Source organism: Pararge aegeria, chromosome 5 (genome assembly GCF_905163445.1).
Source record: "Pararge aegeria chromosome 5, ilParAegt1.1, whole genome shotgun sequence".
Classification (NCBI taxonomy): domain Eukaryota; kingdom Metazoa; phylum Arthropoda; class Insecta; order Lepidoptera; family Nymphalidae; genus Pararge; species Pararge aegeria.
Window position 1 is genome coordinate 14,914,561 of NC_053184.1, and position 15,691 is coordinate 14,930,251.

The 15,691-nt window shown below is 34.2% G+C and overlaps 2 protein-coding genes across 3 annotated transcripts in view; both read left to right on the forward strand.

Annotated features, from left to right (window-relative positions):
• The first annotated feature begins 4,188 nt into the window (after positions 1–4,188).
• Positions 4,189–7,705, forward strand: LOC120623912. Its single transcript, XM_039890205.1, has 4 exons — positions 4,189–4,246; positions 4,321–4,489; positions 5,515–5,653; positions 6,966–7,705. The coding sequence occupies exons 2-4, from the start codon at positions 4,365–4,367 to the stop codon at positions 7,332–7,334; spliced, it is 633 nt and encodes a 210-aa protein (XP_039746139.1). The 5' UTR covers positions 4,189–4,246; positions 4,321–4,364; the 3' UTR covers positions 7,335–7,705.
• Positions 7,706–9,090: 1,385 nt separating this feature from the next.
• The window catches only part of LOC120623602 (phosphatidylinositol 4-phosphate 3-kinase C2 domain-containing subunit alpha), a 41,041-nt gene continuing 34,440 nt past the window's right edge, over positions 9,091–15,691 (forward strand). For both annotated transcript variants that reach the window (XM_039889662.1, XM_039889663.1), the window contains exons 1-3: positions 9,091–9,557; positions 13,879–14,002; positions 14,564–14,689. In XM_039889662.1, the coding sequence (XP_039745596.1) occupies positions 9,446–9,557; positions 13,879–14,002; positions 14,564–14,689 (362 nt within the window). In that variant the 5' untranslated portion in view covers positions 9,091–9,445. The remainder of the gene's footprint in view (positions 9,558–13,878; positions 14,003–14,563; positions 14,690–15,691) is intronic.

The following is a 15,691-nucleotide window of genomic DNA, read 5'->3' on the forward strand; positions in this document are numbered from 1 at the left end:
AGGCCCTTTTTAATCTATGTTGATAAACTGGATTGAATGTTAAAAATTATTTTTGCTTTAAATAGCCTGTTTATTCAGGAAGTTTATCTAGCTTTTAAAATAACGGGAATGAAACCGCAAGCTAAGAATAGAAACCGATAATACCAAATGCGTTTTAAAGACGCCGAGAGACCAGCAACCGATGAAAACATTTTCGTTCGCTGGCCTAGACACATAAAAATCCGTCAAAATCAGTTCAGCCATTTCAAATTCCAAAAGGTTGAAGAAAGTTTGGACAACAATATCAAGATACGAAAGCTACAACAAAGTTAATCGGATATAAAGGGGTATTTAAGAATTGCCTAAGCATAAAGTAAAGAATAAAACCTCCAATAATATATCACTCAAACAACGCATGTGAAGGGTAAATTACTATGCCTTTAACCTATTACATTCTGAACTACTAGGGTGCCTATATATTTAAATATAACCGAACTCAAATGTATTATATAAGATAAGATACACAATTTACCAGCATTACATTTACACAGTACATATTGTGCATACAAATATAAAAAAAATATTTATAAGTCTAGTTCATACAGTAGATTCTTTAAATTATATGTCAGGAAAGAAAAATAGGAATGTACTTTAAAATAAACGGATTATAAGTATAGTGGAGTTTGACGGCCGAGTGGCGCAGTGGGCAGCGACCCTGCTTTCTGAGTCCAAGGCCGTGGGTTCGATTACCACAACTGGAGAGTGTTTGTGTGATGAACATGAATGTTTTTCAGTGTCTGGGTGTTTATCTGTATATTATAAGTATTTATGTGTATTATATTCATAAAAAAAAAAAATATTATCAGCTATCTCAGTACCCATAACACAAGCTACGCTTACTTTGGGGCTAGATGGCGATGTGTGTATTGTCGTAGTATATAGTATAGTATATAGTATATATAGTGAAACTTGTTTACTTCATTTTATGTTGTCTTGCCAACATCACAGGAAATATATTATAAGATTTTGTTCTTTATTCTTATAGCGGCAATCGTCATGGAAACACTCTGAATCAAGAAAATCAGAATTTCAACTCTACATATTACATGATATTACGGTTCATGAGATACAGATTTCCTGTAAGAGTTTGACTCACACTTGACCGGATTTTATGAAATGTTGTTATAGCGGCAATAGACATATAAACAATGGGAAATTTCTCATTATTTCAACCCTCTACCTGTTATGATTCATTAGATAAAGCCCGCTGACAGACGGACAGTAGTGTCATAGTAAAAATGAAAGGGTTTCGTTGGCATCCTTCCATCCATACGGAACCCAAAAAAAGATCAAACTACCTAAGTACATTGCTAACTAGCTGAGATATAAATAAACTTTTTCAAATTTACATAAACTGCAATGACAACCCAACCCAAAAAATAGGTAATAGTTTCCAATAAGTTAATTCCTATTAAGTCCCGTTTTTGTTCTACTTATAATGGCTAACCTACTCGTGATAATAATCTACTAGAAGTTCAGGGCCATCCTGCACTATTATAGCAGTGAATATGTTGTTTCTGTTAACGCACTGAACTAGAAAGTCGTACCTACTCGTATTTAAATGAAAATACTATACTAGTAATCATTATCAATATAACATTTATTTCCGGCAAAGATATTATGTGCTTAAATCCGTCCCGCAGGGTGATTACGTATCTCGCGACAGGTTTGCGACAGGCGTAAATCTCGCAATCACTGCTGTCAAACGTCACTTTTCCATACAATAAATAAACAAAAGTGACGTTTGACAGCAGTGATTGCAAGATTTAGGCCTGTCGCAAACCTATCGCGAGATACGTAATCACCCTGCCGATTGGTCTTGATCGTTAAGTGTTAACATGCCCGAGGTTCTGGGTCGAGTTCAAAATTCATTTAACTAACAAGTAAAGTATTGTCGGTTTGTAGTGACTTTACAATGCACGGGTTTGAAAGAGAGGTACCTACATAATTTACCAGGTTCTACCAGGAAGAAGCCTGAAATGAAAACTCAGAAGTTGCTCTTTTCTAAAATCAACAATTTACATTTTCACGATCATTTAAAGTAGAAGGGAGGGAAGGTACTTATACTTGCACATTAAAATCCAAAGTCTTCTGCATCTCCACCAGCATGAAGTACTGAGTGAGCCGGTACTCCTTATCACTTGGCAAGACAAGTCTTTCAGCTTCACTAGTGTCGCCTTCTTGACGCGCTGCATCTTCTTGCATAAGAAGTTCAGCCAGTAACTTTGGGTACACGTTGAATAAATTTCCATCGCTGTACTGGCTGAGAGCGACCCACAGAGCATTGGAATCGTATTTATCTGGCATTTTTTCATCATTGAACTTTTATTTCATAGTAAAGTCCAGTAATTATTCAGAAGGAATGGTTTGTGTTAAAGTTTATCTTTTGTATCATCATCTCAAATGTATTAAAGCGGGATTATTAATTACTTATCTGTCTGTAATGATCTGTCGATAAGTATAACAATAATTAGTAATAAAATATTTTTAAGGTTAAAAATTGGCTTGATTTATACGACATTTAAATTTACACCAAAAAAAAAATTAAACGTAAAATAAATTAAGTATTTACCTAAAAGTGCCGAGTGATATTTAGCGCTTGTATTTCATCCTACAGATCCTATCCTACCGCTAAAAAGGACGTACTGAAATAGAAAAAAATACTCTGCTACAAAAGTACCAAAAAAAAACCGCGAGTATTCAAACTCAAAGTAGCTTCAAAATTCAAAAGCAATCTCAAGATAAATAACTTTATGTGATCAAAGATTTTGAATAAACGAATGTTAAATTCAAATCAACAACGTGTGAACACGGTTCCATTTGTTGCTGTTCTACGATTCAACTTCGCTTCGATATGATACTCGTGAGTAGGTATGGGAATGCGTTATGCCGCTGAATGCCGAACGCTTACTGAAGATAGAGCCTACCAGAGTCACGGTATATAAAGTAACCTGTTGAATTCCCGCCGTTGACGAGTACTTAGCTTACATAAGGTTAGCACTTAGCCTAGGTTCTTTTAAGTCAAATCTTTTACATTCAGAGTGCTATTATTATTGAAAAATATTTCGATATGTTTTACACACGAACGGTTTCAGTATTTAGAAAGAAAAACCTCCTCAATATACGTTCTTCACGTCTGCTCAAAAGTATAGCTGCCCAGTGGCGTAGGGTGCAGGTGGCCGAGTCTGAAGGCCACGATCCTTGGGCGGCAGATTTCAGGAGGCGGCACTTCTTGCCACAAGTGGAAACTCGATCTAGCTTATTTTCAGGATTTTGTACGTCGACATAAAGAAATGAAACTCTTAAAATATGGTGGAATAATTGATAACTTATCGTATGCTTCTACAAGGTCATATAAATCGAAGATACTTTTTATTGGATTATCCTGGCTTCTTGTCTATGCAAGTACTCAGCGTTTCCAAATTCTTTCTTAATAACTAAAAGTGTTAAACGACTGTGTTAGATATGCTGTTTTTTGAGGAAGGTACCTAATTTTACTATATTCGTAGCATCTTGCTACGATCCAGATTTAACGCCATAAAACTGCGGGGCATAGCTAGTGTTAACAAAGTCCCACCGCATCTGTTTATTTGATAGTTCTATGTTTGAAAAGTGCCAATCTAATTTTATTCAAATACGTAATTACTTGCCTATAAATAGTATTTTATATATGGAAGAGATTCTTAGCCCCCCTTTAATAAAACCTAGACTAGGTCTATTATGAAAATTAAGCTTCATTTTCGTAATATATCTTAGATTTCCGCAAAGTAACGTCTGCTTCTATCCAATATCTAGACTATGTATCCCCCTGCAATGACTCCCTGCTACTTGTTTGATGTCATCTATCCACCAAGTTGGTGTCATCTGTCTGCAAACGCTGGGCTTATCGGTGTGTGAACGCAATTCCGGTACCTTGGAAACTTCAATCAGATTCTTCAAACTATGTATCCCGACCTTTGTCACTATGAGACTATATCTATGTGTGTACACTAGTAAGTATTATTTTATAAACCAACTCCGCTTACTATGTTATTAATACTACTTTGCTATTCAAAACGAGATTGTAGACCGTGCTTATATAATTATTGTACATTAATACCTTAACTCTTTTCACACTCTTTTTTCATTTAAAAAAAAAAAAACATTAGCCATTCACTGCTCGTACTATTAAATACAATCCATAAAAATAGCATGATTTGACAACTTGGTATTTCTTTTTGTAAATTCAAATACAAAAATGTGAGTTCCACGCACCTTTTAACACGTACTTACTACTTGTAGACTTCCATAAAAACATGCGGGACTGAAACTATAGCAAGAACAAAATGGACCAGGTTATGACAAAAGAGGAAAGCTACGCGGAGCGAAGGCAACTGTTTAAAGACATCTGGAAGACCTCCATGAATATGGCCGACCAAGAAGATATCATGACTAAGCCTAAAGTTATCAAGTATGAATTCAATCAAATCAATCAATTAATCAATGAATCAGGTCATATGGACTTTTAAAAGATAGATCGAAACTGCATTATTTGCGACTGGATGACGCCACAGCCGCTGATATTGATACTGCATACATCTACAGCAAGCGCTCAGAGCAGAGAATGTCTAAAATAGAAAACAGTAGAACATAAAGCACACTATAGAAGTGTAAAACGGGAAACATTACGTCGACTTGACTTTACGATTGCGAGCATACCAAATTTCATACTAGGGGAACATACCTACATGTTATTAAGTTTTCCTTGATACGCTGCATTTTCCGATGTTTTATACATTCCTCCGTCTTACGGAACCCAGCTACTGCCACCTCGGCGTGTTGCGAAGTGCAAATACACTTCGCAGAGGTTAGGCGGCTGCAGATTTCAGAGCAGGCTCACTCGATTACAGGGGATCTTAGTCAAACACGTTCACTGTTTTCTCATGGTTTTTATACCAACACGTTAATTTAGTATAGGAACCCATTCCTATCCTGAATCCGAAATCGAATATAAATAGATGGAATGATATCTAGATTTCAATTAGTTTTTTTATTAAATTTGGTTAAAAATGAAAATTTAAGTTAATGTAACCTTTCTCTGTATAGCAGCCCCCCCTTCCTTTATGCAAATGAAAAATTATTGTTTTAGAAAAGTAAAAAATACTCGTTTAAATATAAATATTAATTGACGGCTGTGGATTGGCGCAGTGGGCTTGCTTTCTCAGTATAAATGCCGTGGGTTCGATATATTATAAGTATTTATGTATGTTATTCATAAATTATTCATCAGCTATCTTAGTACTCATAACAGATGCTACGCTGCACTCCACATACTTGCTTTGGGGCTAGATGTCGATGTGTGTATTGTCATATTATATTTATTTATTATTTTTAAATCCGGTAATGTGAGGAACATTCTCATTTATAATTTGCTCGTGTAGAGATACTTCGAGCATAGCTAGTACTTACTTATATCTATCATTTTGTGCCTTTCAGGACCCTAAGACTAAGTGAAATGGATCGGTGTGTAGCGAAAAAGAAGAAGAAACAGAAACTTAAAAACCTTCGAGCGGTCTGCAATCAATTGTTAGATTTCTGCGATCGTCAAGACACGGATGATTTTTTCTATGAGCAGGTATATATAAAAGAATCAGAATAAATATTGTGAACCGGCAGATTTTGGAAACAATCATATTGTGTGGTAATAACAGTCCTGCCTAATTTAAACTCAAATCTTACAAAATAACAAATGTTTTATAGGCGATACTTATTTATTTTATTATTTATTTATTTATTTTTTGCATCCATACCTTTACATAGTCATGAGGCCCTGTCAGGGCATAGCAATAACAAACAGTTTGACCCTTATAACTATTACAAATACACGATTTCAGGATTCTAATTAGTGTTAGTAGAAATATATATCAGGTGTCAGAATAATTAGTTACTATTAAAGATCGTCAGGTTAATAAATCTATTTTAATATTAAATAATTGCTCAGCCTATTGTTTTGTCATAAAATTATGTTAAAAATTACTGTGGTATGTAATGAAAATAATTTGAAATAAGGCGATTATTTAATATTATATAACATAGTATTAGTATACATTTGTTATTTCCTATTTTAAAATATACACCCGATTAGATATTGCATGTCGTGATTTTGAGGTCTATAAAGTTAGAAACTCATGGATATTGTAGAAACATTTTTGTAATAACCATTCTTTGATTTTCCTCTAAAATTGGATGTCATTGTTTTCTTCCCTAATGATATTCGGTATTTTATTATAAATTATGATAGATCTGAAATATGGACTACTTCGACCAACTATTTTAAGTTTAGCTTGGTTTTATGTCGGGCGCTTGTCATGTTTTTATACAAGTGCTTGTATTTCCGTACAAATAGGGCTGTCTCCAGTATGTAGATGGAGGTTAGAGTTATTTATACTGAAGTAAGTAGTTATCTTACAACCTGTTCTTACGTTCCATGCTGGCCGCGACTCATTCGCGTCTCTCAAAATAATATCGCGCGGCACAACCGGCGAAGCATCTAGTGGCTGAAATAAATGTATGGAAAATGGAAATATACCAAGCCACCACCGACATATATTGTACCTATGTACCGTGGGTACAATAAATGTTGTAGCAACGACCACGGGTAGCGTAGACCGGTGGCGCGAGGGGCTACGCGGGCAACCCGTACATTTAAACACATCGCGCGAAAAAAGGCCGACACGATTTGTCCCGTGGCCGCGCACATCGCGCCGAGCAGCGCAGTCTTTGGACGAAATAGTTGCAAAATTTATAAGATCTAGATAATTTAGAACCAAATCGTTGGTTTATTAAAAAATAACGGCACTGCAGCAGCTCTGTTCAACCAAAGAGGCAGTTCCGTCCAGTGCGGCTCAACCTGCTTTACAACTTTATCGCATTGTATATATTTACAGATGGCCACAGCAGGAGGTAAAACCCCTTCAACTCCTTCAGATACTGTAGAACCAAAAATCAAGAAGAAGCCGGTGAAAATAAAGAAGAAAATAAATAAAACGAAGATCCTTTTGTGTGCACCAGCTATTCACGTTGGGACAACCACAGCCACCATATCGCACAGAAATGATCTGCTACCAATCAATATTTCGAGAAACACCTCTCCTATGAAGGTTAAACAGCCATACATTTCATTTGCGTCAAGCAATTTATCAAAAACCAACCCTACTCATTCCAACATAGTACGTCGGACAGTCAAAAAAAGTCGAAGCAAGAAAAAGGAGATCTCTTTAAATATGCCAAAAGTTATTATGAACGGCGAGATCTAAATAATTTAAAAAAATAATTAAATGAACTACCTAACCTTACCTTTTTAAGTAAGTTGGGTATCCAGGAAATAAGATATAAATCGATGGCCAATGTCTTACGTTCATTCCCAATCTCCTTAAATTAAAGTTAACGTGCAATTAATCACCATCATCCGGCTCTAGTGTCCTAAAGTTACCATTGCTAAAGCTAGGTAAATGTTCCCTAAATCCTTCTTAATATTACGAGTATGTACCTACTCCCAAAAGAGAGCTGCATTATTAAAAAAATATGAGAATCTGTGATACTTAATCCACTGAATTAACTATATTACTAATTAAAAGGTTATTTATACTGTACCGAAGGTTATTAAAATATATCGGACCACTTTTCAGTTTAGTTCTTAATTTTTACTTATTAATTCTTAATAGTTCTTAATTTAGGTACCCAAAAGCCGCGTATACGGTCTCATCAAACTACGGACGTCATATATCTGATTACTTTTATTAGATTACTTTTCAAAATCATCTTAATAATGGAAATAGATCAAAATAATTTTCTTGGTTACATGTAAAGTATACGTAGATGGTCTCCATGTCTTGACTTACCTCATGCCTGGCTCTTTAGGTACCATAAAGAGGATACTAACACTAAGTTCTAGACCACAGCAAAAATAAATGTCTAGCCTTTTATCTATGGTCTTGCCCCTGCTCATGGTCTGTGGAACGTGTATGTGGATTTCCAGTATGGAGGGTAGAGGTAAGGAGGATCATCTGTGTATATGAAAAAGTGTCGTCAAAATGTATTAAATTAGGATGGCGCCACATTTGCATCAAGGTAACTCTTAAAAGAAGCGCCAAATATAAATATTGTTAGAGTAGGCTTGAAAAATAAACAAGGAAGTAAGGTAATATAACCACTATAATATAACACACAATATACCACAATATTTTGTACAACGTAAGTTGTTGAAATTCTCAATAATTAACTACTTTAGTCGATAATGACATTAAATTTTTTAACTCGGCATACTTCAATTCATCTACGATTGCTACATTCATACCATACCCTGTGCATCCACCAGCGCCATTGTGGAGGATTTTTGAACTGTTATTTAGCGCATACAACAGGACACTTTTTCAACTTTTCTCCCATAGAAGATGACACTCCTTACCTCTACCCTCCATAATTTCCAGGGTTCCTAACTAAGGAGATTCACCCCAAATTAATGAGGTATGTTACCAGTGGGATTGGGGATTCTAGGATTTTTATTTTTACAAAAGTATTCTCAGAGGCGATTAGTATTTGTTTGTAGAAATTGAATATTCACTTTATGAAGTATGGTGAATACCTCGAGTCATAAACTAAGAATACGGACTTCTCCGCGGCTTGCAATATTCAATCCATCGATCAAAATATTAAATTCATGTAACGTTCAAATGTATGATGTGTAACGGATACGCAAATAAAACAATATTGGTACAACAAAATCTTTTTATCCTTTGGCGGGCTTTGGCTAGCTTGACGTGCCAAACAATAATGGCGGCATTTTTGGCATGGCGGTGAGGTACGACAACATGACGGCTTGGCTTTGACAAATTGTCTATCTATAATCTGTGGTCGGTGACGTCTTATTTGTTACAGATGTTTTTATGTTGGAACTATGAGGAGAAAACGAAATTATGTTTGAAATATTAAATAATATTTTAGTCAGTAAAGTCTTATGAGGTAAATTGTTTAGGAAGTTGGCAACACTGATCCTGGGATAGCGAAGCAAAATCAAAGGATGCAGCCTTGCATCAATTAAAAAAATACAACTTACATTCTACAAATTTTTATTGTCTGTGTCAAACAGCTGAACACGCAGAATAGAAATTGGTGTTTTAAATTATTATAATGTTGAAAAAGTAAATCAATGAAGTTAGTTTCGGAAAGATCATACCTACCAAACATTTGTGTTCGCAAAGGCTGATCGTAATGAACTAATAACAGTTTGCGTCTTTGCGTTTATTATGTTTGACAAACGCCGAAGTGTTGTGCTGTGGTGATGATGTGAAAACAAAACAGTGAATGCTTTTAATCTAATGCTTTTTGTGAAATTATATTATTGATGATATAAAGCGAGCGACTAATAATGTCGGAGTACGACTTGCAGTTCGAAAAGGACTTAGAAAAAGCCCAGGCTTTGAGTTTAGAAAGTTTGGCATTGGAACAATTTCGAAGGCAGAAGCAGCTATCTAGTTCAGGTAACAGAATATTTTTTTAATTCTACTCGCTGAAGATGTTTCAAGGACATTTTCAGCTGATCGCATATAGGTAATTAATTCATTCTCTATTGGTTTGTATGTGCCGATGTTCCACTTTAGCGTCGCTCTGATATATTCCGTTATAATATAGTCATATTATGTTTGTTTGTATTTTCTGGTTGGAGGCGTGGGCTACTACCAACCAACAGAGCTATGCGGGCTAGCAATTTGGCGTCATACTGGGATGGATAGACACAGAAACTGATGAGGGGGGTTTATATAACTGCCATATCAATATCCATAAGATATTTAAGCCTATTACCATCTTAGACTGCATCAATACCTAACCATCTTAGACTGCATCAATACCTACTAGAGGGCAAACTTGTTGTGGAATTTAAAAAAAAACTGGAAATAACAATAACCAAACTTTTTTCCAGGAGTGGAATCAAGTCTTCTGTACTGATTTCCATAAAGCACTATTGTGGTGCTGTGAATAGGGACTACCTGTAACTAATGTTGTCATAATTCACTTCTTTTAAAAACTTTCCTGTTTTACAGAATCCTTTCTTCTCTTCATTAGTCTTCTTGCTTCTTTAACCATAACACATAAATACATCTTTTAGACATATTTATTGTTCTCATAGTAACACATTTTTATTTATAACTTCAAATGATTATAGTATAACAGCCTGCTCATTCCCTGCTCATTACTTTTGTGTCTTCCATACCTTACTTTTCACACTCATTCCTTATTTAATTAATTCTTATCACACCATACAACGTTCCACATTTCATTTCAGTTGTAAGTTTTCGTTAAGCCTCTTATACTGCTATTCAGACCACACAATAGATCAAATAACTGTTTTATAAATATACACTATAGCCCAGTATGTTTAAGGCAATAATTAAGGCATAAATATATTGCCTAAAATATTGTGAGAATAGAGGATATCAGGCAAAATAAACGCTACAGCTGTTGCAATATTTTATTTTATATATTTTCAATTGTACATCCTATAGAAATGGTTCAGTTTACTTTTGTAACTTTTTAAATTCACAACTATATTCTTCAAATACTTTGAATTGCTTGGTATTTGGTATGTTGTGCTTCTACTAAACTGTGATAAACATTAATGCACTGAATTGACTTCATTTTGGAAAATATTTGTACCTTAATAAAATAGTAAAGCTGTTCTTTTTATGTTGGTCAGTACCGTTCTGACATAAATAATAATACAATTGACTAGCTGTTGCCTGCGACTTTGTCTGCATTTGTTTCTGTTTTTCTGTTTACAGCATATTTTTAAGTAGTGATTTTGGACCAAATATCTGGTGAAGTTTTTAAAAAGAACTTTATGAATTAAATGGTTTTTTATATTAAACAAATTAATTTTTAAATTTGTGCAAAAACAGCATTGGTTTCTAGTATGCTATAAGCAGTGTCAGGTAAAATACAAATGTTAGTCCAAACATTAGTAATTTGTACCCACACATAGGTATAAAACATAAATTGAGTAAACCAGTTTGTTAAATGTTAAATTGAAAACATATGAAATGATTGTTGTTGAAATACGTCCAATTGTGCCCATCATAATTTTATTGATAGCAAGGTTATCAATCTGAGAGGAAGTGGAGCTCAGTACCCTGTGTGGGAATTTTATTCAGAAGAACTCCAAAGATATTTATGAAGAGTCAACTTTTTTGTCTGTTTATTCTTTATGAATTCATGTTATTAATTTATATTTTAATTATCTTCATATTTAAATAAAAATACAATGGCAGTTAAATAGACAACCTTTCCATTTTTTTTATTATTTTATGTTATTGGTACTTACTATAGTACAATAACGAAACAGACACAAAAATTATAAAGAAAAAATCCAATATAATAATAGCTGTCTTATTATCCATATGGCTGGAATGGAATTGTGTGATGGGACAAGAGATAGAAATAAATCACAGTTATTACATAGTTGAATGGGACAAAATAGATGGATTTCAGATCATTGTTTAAAAACTTTTTATTCATCTTTACATAAAACAAAGTTGTTGCTGTTTCTACACTTGACTCTTTTAAACTGTGTTACAGATTTTAATGCCATTTTTCAGCAATACAGATAGTAAAAAACATAGATTCCCAATACTGGAAAATGTTTGTGTGATGAGCATGAATGTTTTTCAGTGTCTGGGTGTTTATATGTATATTCTAAGTGTTTATGTATATAATTCATAAAAATATTCAACAGGCCTCATAGTACCCATAAATAACACAAGCTATGTTTACTTTGGGGCTAGTGATGGCGATGTGTGTATTATTGTAGTATATTTATTTATTTATATTTATTTAATTCAAAAGGAAGGTAAATATATACGTTTTAATTAAGATTTGTTGAAGCTATACCTTACAAGATAGATTACATGAATATACTAAAGAATTGTATAATTAGTCACACTGGTGCATAGTATTAAAAATTTAGTCAAATTAAAGGAGAATCTGCATAAATATCACATACAACACAGTTTTCAGTAGTAAGTAGGATGTAATGTAATGGTAATAAGTTATGTAAGAAATTTTAAATATAGTATATAAAAATTAAAACATTTAAAATTCTAGGTTTAATTATTGTTTTGTCTATAGAGTTGAGACAAAATTTTATCTTATCTTCAAATGGACAAAAAATGTGTTAGTCAAGCTTTTCTTCATGATAATATATATTGTTATCAAAATAAAATTATTACATGGTTTACTTACTCTCAATAAAACTATGTCAATAAAATAATGTAATGCAATTAATTAAATCGCTAAAGAGTTAGTCTGTCTACTGATTTCTACTGTTGTGAGAGAATTAATCAGATTAAAACAAAAGCCATAGCTGATATGAGTGTTATATTTTTATCTAAAATTTACTACATTCACAGAATATTATTGGTCTAATCCAAAAATTACAAATAACTTAGAAATTAAGTTTTAAATATTGATATTGTTGTGTTATTTAATCTAGAAACTTAAAATATTCAAACAACCATCTTTATTAAAATATCCTTAATAATGGAATCGGCTTTGATGATGCTTAAGGTTTTGCTATTTCATTAACATTAAAACTATTACCAGTCTACGTTGGTAACAGTTTTCTATCAATCCAATAACTACCAGAACTGTCAGTTGACTGGGAGTTGCTTAAGGAGGGAGTTACCAAGGTTTTTGTCAATTGATATCTAGTGGTATCTGATCTATTAAAGCCAAAGTACTCTCAATAAGGGTATAGGCTATTCCTGTAGTATATTAAAGCCAACTCATACCTGACCTGTGTCCTATGCCTACTGCGATAATCAGGTATAGTGACTGTACCTAAAGAATAACCATGAAGCTTGAACGGTTGCTTGGATACGTTTTGAACAGAGAAATAATTGTGGTCTTGTGTGTGGCTGAAAGTACATAAGTGGTAAGCGTGATTTTGAATGCACACAGTACTCGGCTATATTTTTAGGCTATTAAAATGGCGACATTTGTCAAAATCGACACAGTTCATCTTCTGTAATCTGTATCTACTCATCTATTCAGTGGCCATAAAATATAATGAGATTGTATTGAAATGCTAAATTACTTAGCTGTAGCCTTTACCTACCGTTTTAACTGTAAGATTTTATCTTTGCATAATCTTTTGTATTGAAAATATAGGTTAGAGGCATCCTTTAGTTATTGTTATCGACCTTTAGGGATTTGTGTATTCCAATACAAGTTAGCCATTGCAATCTCACCTGGTGGTAAGTGATGATGCAGTCTAAGATGAGCGGGCTAACCTGTAAGGGAGCATGGCAATTATATTAAACCCATACACTTAATCGGCTACCGCTAAGCGATTTAGTATTCCGCTACGTGACATCGTACCGGAACGCTAAATCGCTTAGCGGTACGTCTTTATCGTGTGTGGGAACTAGTCACTGCCGATGCCTCCCACCTAAAGTTTCCTTTAATTTTTTTTTGATTCACCTCCCGCCCGTTTGATTTAGCTTCGCTAAGCGTTTTTTCTGATATTTTTTTGTTGCACGACTCTTACAGGTAATTATGAAATAGCCATAACCTCAAGTGCAAAACGATTTTTTTTTAATCCGACTGACTGAATCCGAAAAACTAGCGCGTTGAAACAAACGAACCAAAAAACTTTTTTGTTTTATCTACGTACAACACAATGCATGGTTAATCCATATTCATCAATTTTGGGTTACACCATTTTAATCCTTGCAGTGCATTAAATATCTTGTAAATTGTGATAGTGATTGAACTGGTGGATGTTATCGAATTATTGTAATCTTTCAGATAATGGTCAAGATACGGGCAGCGGCAGTGTTCGGCGACGCGAGGAGTGCGACGGACCACCTCCCGCTTTACCGCCACCGCCCAGGAGACCGCCTAGAAGAACTTCGTGCTCCGAGAGTTCTAGGTGAATATTCTTGTTACTTCAGCCTCTGCGTTCCCTGTTCTGTTATCGGTTTCGTAAAACCCAAATTATCCAGGGACCCATTTTTACATCATCTCAACCATGGGACGTACAGTGCTGGACATAAGTTTTTTGTAGGGATTTCGACTTGCTACGGTTTTGAGCTATCGGTGTAATCTATCTCTATATCACGCATAATACCTACTTAATTTTATAATTTTGATTGCACTTGGAGGAAATAGAAATTTGCGACTCTCTGGCAATCAGGCAAACTCAGTAAATTATTTGTTTGCGAAATTAGATTAGTTATCGGTTAATCATTTCTAACTTCTTAGGACGGGTATGGAACCCTTTTACATTAAGTTCTAACAAGTTTACGAATGTTCATCAGATATGGACAAAAACATTTAATAGATAATGTTTTGACTTAGTTTAAAATCAGTGCCTAGCATTTTCGGATCAAGAGGCATGTAGCTTCGATTCCAGGGCAAAGACAAAAATTGTTGGATATTGTTTTTTACTGTTTAGAATTTATGAAATAATAACTTTTTTTTACCCTTACAGGTCTACAGGAACTAGTCCGACCCGAAACACCAGCAGTGACCTGATATCTTTCGCGAGCCCGATCAGCAACACAGCGCCAAAGGATTCACATGCATCCCTCAAAGAATACATCGATCAAATCAGCAAGTATGACATCATGTTCTCTTTACACCTTTGCCTGGAAGAAATCACTATTAATAGCGATAAGGCGGGCAATTTGTACCATCTAACTTAGCGCTCTATTGTATTTGCATTTTTTATCTGTTGTATACAATAACAGTTTATTCCTTCATTAGTTTTGTAAATGTTTCTTGTCAAATGCTGACTATCTATGTATTTGTTTACTAATTTATCTTCCACGTTTTGAGTGCAAAATCCGAAAATTGTTCTTTTGATTGACTTTTACACAACATTGATTTTATACAATATTTTTTACAAAATGGTCTTTACATAATTTTACATTCAATTTCTACAGTTGTTAAGGTTCATCGCTATCAACTTTATCAACCAGATGAGTTTAGGCTGCAGTCCACGCTAGCCAAATGCGGATTGGTAGACTTTACTTTGAGAACATTATGAAGAATTCGGGGCTTTGTCTATTAAATGTAACAATATATTTCACAATGTATTGATTAATATGATCTGCGAGACACGTGGGTGGGCACCGCCAAATTCTGAGAAATACCCAATACCCAGTAGAAATAATTGTAAATTTTCGCCCGAACCGGGAATCATACCCAGAACATTGACATCCATAGTTCAACATGCTAATTGCTTGGCTAACAGAGCCTTTTATTTGAATAAAAGCTTGCTAAAATTGTTGCAAGAGGCTAATTATACTCCATAATTAAATATTTCATTATTATCATTGCAAGAATATATTTGGGTTTACCCCACATTCAGAATGAATATTTCTGAAAACATCAATGACAGGAAAAATGCTCCAACACTAATGTAAATACTACTACTATTTCTATTATTATACCTATAATCATTATTATTCTGTTATTGTGAAATACTCTTAAGTTAAGTTTTATTTATTAAAGGAACATATCCAGGGAGCCATTACAGCCTCCCGATTTGTCTCCCAAGGCTACAAATATACAAATAGTAATTAATTATAACGGCTTAACAAATGTGTAACTGAAA